This window comes from Oncorhynchus tshawytscha, linkage group LG02 (assembly GCF_018296145.1).
Source record: "Oncorhynchus tshawytscha isolate Ot180627B linkage group LG02, Otsh_v2.0, whole genome shotgun sequence".
In the NCBI taxonomy this organism is placed as follows: Eukaryota; Metazoa; Chordata; class Actinopteri; order Salmoniformes; family Salmonidae; genus Oncorhynchus; species Oncorhynchus tshawytscha.
Genome location: NC_056430.1, coordinates 39,625,175 through 39,635,368, shown reverse-complemented (window position 1 = coordinate 39,635,368; position 10,194 = coordinate 39,625,175). Strand labels below are relative to the sequence as shown.

General features: G+C 42.5%; 1 protein-coding gene across 1 annotated transcript; it reads right to left on the bottom strand.

Annotated features, from left to right (window-relative positions):
• Positions 1 to 255: 255 nt before the first annotated feature.
• On the bottom strand, positions 256 to 8,744 carry LOC112215601 (voltage-gated hydrogen channel 1). The gene is made up of 6 exons (XM_024374765.2): positions 8,487 to 8,744; positions 1,796 to 2,019; positions 1,427 to 1,531; positions 872 to 1,103; positions 552 to 664; positions 256 to 411 (listed from the first exon to the last, which is right to left on the bottom strand). Exons 2-6 carry the CDS (start codon positions 1,970 to 1,972, stop codon positions 355 to 357), a joined length of 684 nt encoding a protein of 227 aa, XP_024230533.1. The 5' UTR covers positions 1,973 to 2,019; positions 8,487 to 8,744; the 3' UTR covers positions 256 to 354.
• Between the last annotated feature and the right edge of the window lie 1,450 nt (positions 8,745 to 10,194).

The window sequence follows — 10,194 nt, the reverse complement described above, 5'->3', positions numbered from 1 at the left end:
TAAATGTCAGGAATTGTGAAAAACTGAGTTTAAATGCATTTGGCTAAGGTGTATGTACATTTTCGACCTCAATTGTATCTAGCCTGAGTGCCAGTGTGTTATCATACCAACTTATTTTCACTCATTGTCATGCCAAATGTTTGGCTTGAGAATGACAACAATTCAGCTGGCAAGAGTACAAACGGCTCTAGGACCAGGCTAGTAACTCAGTGTAAGCTCCTGTCATTGTGGAATTACTTACTGAAATGGTGTATGGATGGTGAACACTATTTAGAATATAGCCTTGTTTATTGAACAATTCCAATGACACTATAAGTGGATAATGAAAAATGGCATCATGTTCCTCTTCCTGCATCAGAACTCAATTTTATGCTGTCGGAGGAGAGCTCGTAGTTTACTGTTCTCTTTTTCCTAAAAAAGGGGGAAAGAGATTGAAGGGTGGGTTAAAACCGGGTTTGTTGACTGATGCTCTTCATAAGATGTAGAATCTAAACGCCTTAACAGGTCTCGGGCAGGTGGTATTTTGGGTTCCCAGGGGCTGCCCAACTCACCATCTTGCCATTGTGCTCTTGTAGGTCGTTAACTTGCTGGACCAGGTGATCGTTGCTCTCCTTCAGCGTTTGAACTTCGCGATCGGCCCTTGACTTCACAGACACCAGGATTCCTGGGTGGTGGAAGAAAACATGTCATGTTGGACAAAAACCCATTCTGTGACGTTGGTGACCTAGCTAGCTACTGTATGTGACATAAAAGGTTATGTTCATTAGGGCAAGCTTTAACATGTTTCACAATGGAAACCTTAAAATTTGTGTTTGTTATTGGACATGTCCAGGGAGTGCCTAATGAACATGACCAGTGGGGGATCTCTCACCGTTGACGATCCTGGCCACCCTCCAGAGCCTGAGGAGGATCAGGAGGCCCATGCCGTCAAAGGCATCTTCACTGGCGATATACACAATGTCCAGGATGAAGGACACAATCACCACCAGCCCATCAAACACCTCAAACTTGTGATGGAAGAACTCCAGCCGGTAGGCAAAGAGCTTTCCAGCCAGCTCCACCATGAAGAAGGTGAGAAGAGCCAGACTCAGGTAGTGGAAGATCTGGTGAAGAGGGAAAGGACAGAGGAGGAGTTGTAAGAAGGTTTGAGTCACGCATTTCTTGATCCATGTGCCAAATGGCAACCTATTCCCTAAATTTAACTAGGCAAGTCAGTTAAGAACACATTCTTATTTTATGACAGCCTACCCCGGGCAAACTTTCCCCTAACCCGGACGACGCTGGGCCGATTGTGCGCCGCCCTATGGGACTCCCAATCCCGGCCAGTTGTCATACAGCCCGGAATCGAACCAGGGTATGTAGTGATGCCTCTAGCACCGAGATGCACTGCCTTAGACCACTACGCCACTCGGTGGACATATCTCACCTGAGGGGCAACGTGCCCATGCTCCAACTTGATGATTGACAGGTCGATCAGTAGCTCGCCCAGCACAAAGAATGCATCCAGGATGACCAGGCATACCACAGCTATCTAAACCAAAAGGCAAACACTCAACATCAAAGACCAACACCATAGCGATCCAAACCACAGTGAAACTCCCAACATCAGTAAAGTCCAACCTTCTGACAATGTACAACAAGAGAAGGGGAGTGAATTTACTGTCACATTTGCAGCCTAGACTGAGAAACACACATTCCCCATCCACAGTTGACATTTGATTTGAGCAAAGGTAACATTGACTAACTGTGTTGGATAGATAGTATGAGCATTGCCTACTCCACTCATATTCCATACCTGGAATCTGTCTGAGCTGTAGAGTCTCTTCAGGGAGTCTCTGAAGGTGACTTGTAAGTGGGGCAGCTGTCCTGTGGCTGGTCCCGTCTCCTCTCTAGCCTCATGCAGCCCCTCGTTGTGCCAATGGGCTGTGTGGTCATCACCCACCGTGGTGAAATGCCTCAGGTACTTGGACATGGTGCTGCAGGGGGGTGGGGTGGCCCACCACAAAGAGACTGGTTTTCCTAGTTAGAAGTTAACTGAATGTTAAATGCCAAAGCTATCAAATGTCACAAGTTTGTCTGAAATACAATAACTCAATAGCCCTAGTGTTTATCTAAGGTTTACATTTCCTAACATTGACATAGTTAGTTTAAATAATTGGCTAGCATTAACAAGGTTCATATCATCCCCAGCATGTTGATTAGGCGTTGGGATACATATTGTAACCCTCAAATTTTCATATACACAAAGAATAGACAGCCTATTGCAACTTATGACCGACTGCTCTAACAGTAATTCATTGTACTGTACAATACGAGTATACTTCTACTTTTAAACATTACAAAAGCATGCAAGATGTCAACAAACCAAACCCTTTGACTCTCGATGCAAGTGAACTGTGTGGCCAACCTACGTTGAATTTCCTAAGAAAATCTAGACCAATAGATTTTATCATGACAATAAATAATTGTTTTATTTATTTTGTCAAAAAGCTTTAATACATTTAGTGATAATGGTCAACAAATAGTTTTAACAATGTAACAAGTGTAAAATAGTAGGCTAATAATAAGCATATGTCAACAATTCTATAGCCTGGTCCAAGATCTAGGAGAGGGGGTGACCTCGACAATTTATTGTTAAAACGAGAGGCTGCCTGGATCTTTAATATAAAGACCTTTGCTCCCTTCGGTCTCAACATAGACTTTGATCTGAAGCCATTCTTGTGATTGTTGTCATGTTGTCATTTTGCTATTCATTGTAAATGTTTGTAGGCTTATGTAGCCAAATTGTATCTATGATCATACGCTATCCATTCATGTTTTTTGTATGCTATTTTAAAATATGAGAATTAACCAATGATATCAGGCCACACCCGGCCATGATTACAGACACCTGTATGTGTGTCTTGACACTATATAAATGAGTCACCCCGCAATGTTTGTCATTGTACCCTGATGAAGACCGCTTGTCTGTCGAAATGTTGGACATAAACATTTCTGCATTTGAGCTCCTAGTGTGTGTGGCTCTCCTTTATTTTCCAAGATCTGTTTGTGTCATGTCAACTCCTTGTCATGCCAGAGCCCTATACTTCAAATCAAATTGTATTTGTCATATTGGCCAAATACAACTGGTGTGGTCTTTACCGTGAAATGCTTGCTCACAAGCCTTTCCCAACGATGCAGTTTAAAAATAAGAACAAATTGTAACACAAGAGGAATAAAATACACAAGAATGGAGCTATATACAGGGAGTACCAGTACCAGATCAAGGTGCAAAGGTACGAGTTATTTTAGGTAGATATGTACATGAAGGCAGGTAGATACAGTGGGGCAAAAAAGTATTTAGTCAATAACAAAAGTTTCTCAATACTCAATGTTATATACCCTTTGTTGGCAATGACAGAGGTCACACGTTTTCTGTAAGTCTTCACAAGGTTTTCACACTGTTGCTGGTATTTTGGCCCATTCCTCCATGCAGATCTCCTCTAGAGCAGTGATGTTTTGGGGCTGTTGCTGGGCAACACGGACTTTCAACTCCCTCCAAAGATTTTTTATGGGGTTGAGATCTGGAGACTGGCTAGGCCACTCCAGGACCTTGAAATGCTTCTTACGAAGCTACTCCTTCGTTGCCCGGGCGGTGTGTTTGGGATCATTGTCATGCTGAAAGACCCAGCCACGTTTCATCTTCAATGCCTTTGCTGATGGAAGGAGGTTTTCACTCAAAATCTCACGATACATGGCCCTATTCATTCTTCCCTTTACACGGATCAGTTGTCCTGGTCCCTTTGCAGAGAAACAGCCCCAAAGCATGATGTTCCCACCCCCATGCTTCACAGTAGGTATGGTGTTCTTTGGATGCAACTCAGCATTCTTTGTCCTCCAAACACAACGAGTTGAGTTTTTACCAAAAAGTTATATTTTGGTTTCATCTGACCATATGACATTCTCCCAATCTTCTTCTGGATCATCCAAATGCTCTCTAGCAAACTTCAGACAGGCCTGGACATGTACTGGCTTAAGCAGGGGGACACGTCTGGCACTGCAGGATTTGAGTCCCTGGCGGCGTAGTGTGTTACTGATGGTAGGCTTTCTTACTTTGGTCCAAGCTCTCTGCATGTCATTCACTTGGTCCCCCCGTGTGGTTCTGGGATTTTTGCTCACCGTTCTTGTGATTATTTTGACCCCACGGGGTGAGATCTTGCGTGGAGCCCCAGATCGAGGGAGATTATCAGTGGTCTTGTATGTCTTCCATTTCCTAATAATTGCTCCCACAGTTGATTTCTTCAAACCAAGCTGCTTACCTATTGCAGATTCAGTCTTCCCAGCTTGGTGCAGGTCTACAATTTTGTTTCTGGTGTCCTTTGACAGCTCTTTGGTCTTGGCCATAGTGGAGTTTGGAGTGTGACTGTTTGAGGTTGTGGACAGGTGTCTTTTATACTGATAACAAGTTCAAACAGGTGACATTAATACAGGTAATGAGTAGAGGACAGAGGAGCCAGAAATCTTGCTTGTTTGTAGGTGACCAAACACTTATTTTCCACCATAATTTGCAAATAAATTCATAAAAAAATCCTACAATGTCATTTTCTGGATTTTTTTTTCTCATTTTGTCTGTCATAGTTGAAGTGTACCTATGATGAAAATTACAGGCCTCATCTTTTTAAGTGGGAGAACTTGCACAATTGGTGGCTGACTAAATACTTTTTGCCCCACTGTAAGTCGTGGCCAAAAGTTGAGAATGACACAAATATAAATTTTCAAAGTCTACTGCCTTAGTTTGTATGATGGCAATTTGCATATACTCCAGAATGTTATGAAGAGTGATCAGATGAATTGCAAAGTCCCTCTTGCCATGCAAATTAACTGAATCCCCAAAAACATTTCAACTGCATTTCAGCCCTGCCACAAAAGGACCAGCTGACATGTCAGTGATTCTCAAATTAACACAGGTGTGAGTGTTGACGAGGACAAGGCTGGAGATCACTCGGTCATGCTGATTGAGTTTGATTAACAGACTGGAAGCTCCAAAAGGAATCATTGTTCTTCCTCTGTCAATCATGGTTACCTGCAAGGAAACATGTGCCTTCATCATTGCTCTGCACAAAAAGGGCTTCACAGGCAAGGACATTGCTGCCAGTAAGATTGCACCTAAATCAACCATTTATTGGCTCATCAAGAACTTCAAGGAGAGCGGTTCAATTGTTGTGAAGAAGGCTTCAGGGCGCCCAAGAAAGTCCAGACAGATGAAAACGACATCTTACGGAACAACGTGGACTGTGAAGAGACAGACCGACAGACACATAATCACACATGCACTCTACACACGTAAAGCCCAACCCGCCCCTAACCTGGACGACGCTGGGCAAATTGTGCGCCGTCCCATCGGTCTCCCAGTCGCAGCCTGCTGCGACAGAGCCTGTACTCGAACCAGGCCATTTTCTCAACAGTAGGGTTACAGGTTTACTTTGTAATTGTTCCTCAACTGCAGTGTACCATACCATTTTCTGGCTCAGAGTCTCTAATTGTATCCAATGTAAAAAACTACATTCAAATTTTGCTACATAGGATCGAATACAGGTGGTGGGTCACAAATTGTTAATACCTATCACATTACACATGTAGTAATGACAGCATTTGCATTCCAAACTGTACGTTTTTCACAAGATTGTATTTTGAAATTTGCGAAAGGCAAATACAGCTGCAACCAACCATAGACATACTCTATAATCCATTGATGGCAGTTTCCATTCAAGTTAAGACTGGCAGCCACTGCTAGCGCATTCGTTTTAAAGTCAAATTGAGATTCCAAAACCCTTCTATGGATGGTATGTCTATGGCCACAATGCAACAAGCTGTTCCACATGTAGAAGAAGGAGCGATAGCCGTGGGAAAATGATGCTTGTGCATTGATAATCACACAACAAGATGGCATTAACAATAAGTATTAAAATAAAGCCTACTTTCTGATGAATTTGCAAGATAACTTGTATTTCATTTTGACACAAATGAAAATGTGGCACGGACTTGTCCCATGGGTTGTTGATGTTCCGGCATTCCACTAGCTCCTGTGTTTCTCAAACTCGGTCCTCGGGACCACAAGGGGTGTATGTTTGGTTTTTGCCCTAGCACCACAAAACTGATTCAAATCAACTAATCATCAAGCTTTGATCATTTGAATCAGCTGTGTAGTGTTAGGGCAAAAACCAAAATGTGCTCAGAGTTTGGGAAATGCTGCTAGCCATTTGTAACGTGCACGCACAGTAAAAAGTGTGCTTGTGGCAGGTGGATGCAAGTATGGGGAACTGCATAGGCCTACTTGGGGTGTGTCTGAACGTGAACATTGTGAAACAAGTGGGATCATCAATACCAGTGGGTGTGTCTCGAAACCTAACAATATTTTAGCTAAGCCAGTTAGGCAGAGTATGATCATTAAGGTGGAAGGTTAGAAACAAACATAGCAGGTTAGGAGAATAAACGTAGCAGGTTCAAATCAAAGTTTATTGGTCGTGTACAGAGGTATGCAGATAACCCAGGTGCAGCAAAATATTTGTTTCTATACTGAATAAAAAAATATAAAAACGCAACATGCAACAATTTCAAAGATTTTACCGAGTAAATGTTCATAAGGAAATCAGTCGATTTAGGTCCAAATCTATCAATTTCACATGACTGGGAATACAGATATGAATCGGTTGGTCGCAGATACTTATTTTTAAAAGGTAGGGGTGTGGATCAGAAAAGCAGTCCGTATCTGGTGTGCAGCGCGATATATCTCCTTCGCATAGAGTTGATCAGGCTGTTGATTGTGTGGAATGTTGTCCCACTCCTCTTCAATGGCTGTGCGAAGTTGCAGGATATTGTTGGGAACTGGAACACATGTCGATCCAGAGCACACCAAACATGCTCAATGGGTGATGTCTGGTGTGCAGGCTATGGAAGAAATGGGACATTTTCAGCTTCTAGGGATTGTGTACAGGTCCTTACAACATGGGGCAGTGCATTATCATGCTGAACCATGAGGTGATGGCGGCTGATTAATGGCACGACAATGGGCCTCAGGATCTCATCATGGCATCTTTGTGAATTCAAATTGCCATCAATAAAATGCAATTGTGATTGTTGTCCGTAGCTTACGCCTGCCCATACCATAACCCCACCGCTACCATGAGGCACTCTGTTCACAACATTGACATCAGCAAACCGCTAACCCACACGCGGCTTGTGGTTGTGAGGCCGGTTAGTCATACTGCCAAATTCTCTAAAAACGACGTCTTATGGTAGATGAATGAACATTTAATTATCTGGCAACAGCTCTGGTGCAAATTCCTGCAGGAAGCATGCCAATTGCATGCTCCCTCAAAACTTGAGACATCTGCTGCATTGTGTTGTGTGACAAAACTGCACATTTTAAAGTGGCCTTTTATTGTCCCCAGCACAAGGTGCAGGAACACAAGGATTTCGCTACACCAGTAATAACATCTACTAAATATGTGTATGCGACCATTACAATTTGATTTATTTGACCTTTGTAATGATCATACTGTTTAATCAGCTTCTTGATATACCACACCTGTCTGGTGGATGGATTAAGTTGGCAAAGAGAAATGCTTTAACAGGGATATAAACAAATGTGTGCACAAAGTTTAAGAGAAATACGTTTTTTGTGAGTATGGAAAATGTCTGGATGGGCTCTTTTTTTCAGCTCATGAAACATGGGACCCATATTTTACGGTAATATTTGTGGTCAGTGGAGGTCCAACACTACAGTAATACACACAATCAAAAATAAGAAGCTGTTTGTCTGTCTCTAAGTCCCAGCTTTGATGCACCTGTACTGTCTCCGCCTTCTAGGCGGTAGCCGGGTGGGGTGAACAGGCCGTGAATCCGTAGAAAAGCAATATCTACCGTCGTAGTATGGATGAAGCCTGACCTGGAATGTTAAGCTAAGTGAACCTGGTTAGTATTATAAAATCCTGAGTAGATCTAGCTTATTTCGTAGTATACCACTCCGGAGTGACAAGGCTTTGACATGATAACACAAACAGATCTGGGATCAGGCTATCAATTTGAGGCCACACGAGAAATGACACCCCTCAGTCCACCGAGGACTGGAATTGCCACTCACTATTGTAGAAACATATAATGTGTTGGCAACAATGTTTCGGAATACTGAGCGACACTTGCGGGGAACGTCTGATCTACAGCTCAAACCCAGGCATCTTGAGGACAACTCGTGATTTCCTGCTGGTATAAAAAAACAACGCCCGCTCTGCACTTTACACTGTGCAAATCAACTGAATTAACTGGCATAATACATCGTTTATAATTCGTGTCATCCTTGAACTATTTACTTTAGAGTAGCGCCTTAAAATATGTTCATATCCACCAAAGAAATAGCCAGTTCACTAATATAATACCATCTGAGCAACACCAAATCCTATTGCAGTGTAAAGCGATAAGCACCTTCAACAAATAAACTATTTGTTTACCTTAACGTAGACCTAGAGCTTTAATAGTTTATAGTCCCGTTGAAAAGTTGTTGATGTCCTCCGTTTTTCCCATAAAACCTTTGTCCTCAACTCCGCCTCTGTCTCAGAACCAGCACATTCCAAGAGGAACGGCGCCCGTGTAGACGAAAGTTGACTGCATTAAATTTGGAACCGCACCGCCTCCCAGACTTGAGCCTGATATTCAAAGGCTATGTCGGCTCAAAACAAAAGTGATGTAGCCTAATTTACGCACGTGTATTAATGAGTAGGATTATGTGTTTTTCTTGCAAATGTGATTGCTTTTGATAAACGCTTTAGCTGCCTTCCCAATGAAAACAAGTTTGAAAATGCAAAAATGTATTTTATGGAAAAGAGATGTATGTTTCTGAATGATCACCATGCTGCCTTGTTGACAAAATGACGGAGCAGCTCCCGAGGACGTGATGGGCCATTGTCCAGTGGCATCACTAGGGCTGGGCTTCAGCCCAAAATGTTTTTTGATCGAGCAGGAACCTTTTGATGTTCCATAACCACACATCACCAATGGCAACCCGTCATCGGTGCGGCAGGGTAGGCTAGTGGTTAGAGCATTGGACTTTTTGCAAGTTCAAATCCCCGAGTTTACAAGGTACAAATCTGTTGTTCTGCCCCTGAACAGGCAGTTAACCCACTGTTCCTAGGCCGTCATTGAAAATAAGAATTTGTTTTTAACTGACTTGCCTAGTTAAATAAAGGAAGAAAAAACAACAACATTCAGGGCAGGTGGGGCAGAGCCACATGTTCTGAGCCCCACATTTTTAGCACAAATATATATATATTGGGGGCCTTGCCTGTTTTGCATGTTATTTTGGCATTCATACTGTCACATATCAATTTGCAAACAATGTAAACATATATATATCAGTTAATAAAGCCACATACATACATGGTCTCTTTTTTGTTTTCTTGAGTAAGGCAGCTCCAAAATCCAGGTGTTTCAGCCTAGCTCAGTGCTTTCTGTGGTGGTGGGGCAAGCCAGCAGAAAATACGGAGCCTTGCGCCATGATTGGCTCAGTGTTCTGTCACTCATGGGGACATTACGTCACCGCCAAGTCTAAGGGGAGACCCTAAAAAATGATAGCCCCTTGGGTGCTGCCATAGAGTTACATTAGAAGTGCACATCTAAGAGGGCTCAAGGTCATTGGCAGCAGACAAAATGAAGTCAAATCATGTTATATGTACTGTAGCTTTTAGTTGACTGATCATGTCAACATCATACTTTCAAAATCTTAGCTAGCAGTCATCATCATTAATCAAGTCGACAATCTACTGTCAAATCCCTTTTAATCCTTGTCACATGAAGAGAAACAATGAAGAGAAATTATAGATAAAACGTATCGGTGCTCATTACACAACAAGTAGGAAATCGCAAATTCCCCAATGAGTGGTTTAGAAGGAATCAGTGACAGTGGCTGTGTGGTCCCAAATCTTTTCCAAGTTTAAAATGATAAACATTCAACATTTGCCATGCTGTCAATGTGCTGCGCTCAAAACAACTGTTAACTCAGAACTGTGAAAACTTGACTTCAGTAAGTTTAAGAAAACTGGGAAGTCAGGAATAAATGAGCTCCCACTGGGAAATATGCTTTGAACGGTCATCCATCTCGGAATTGTAAATCCATCCTCTTTCTAGGGCTACGACTTGAAGATCAATGACATCATCATGATT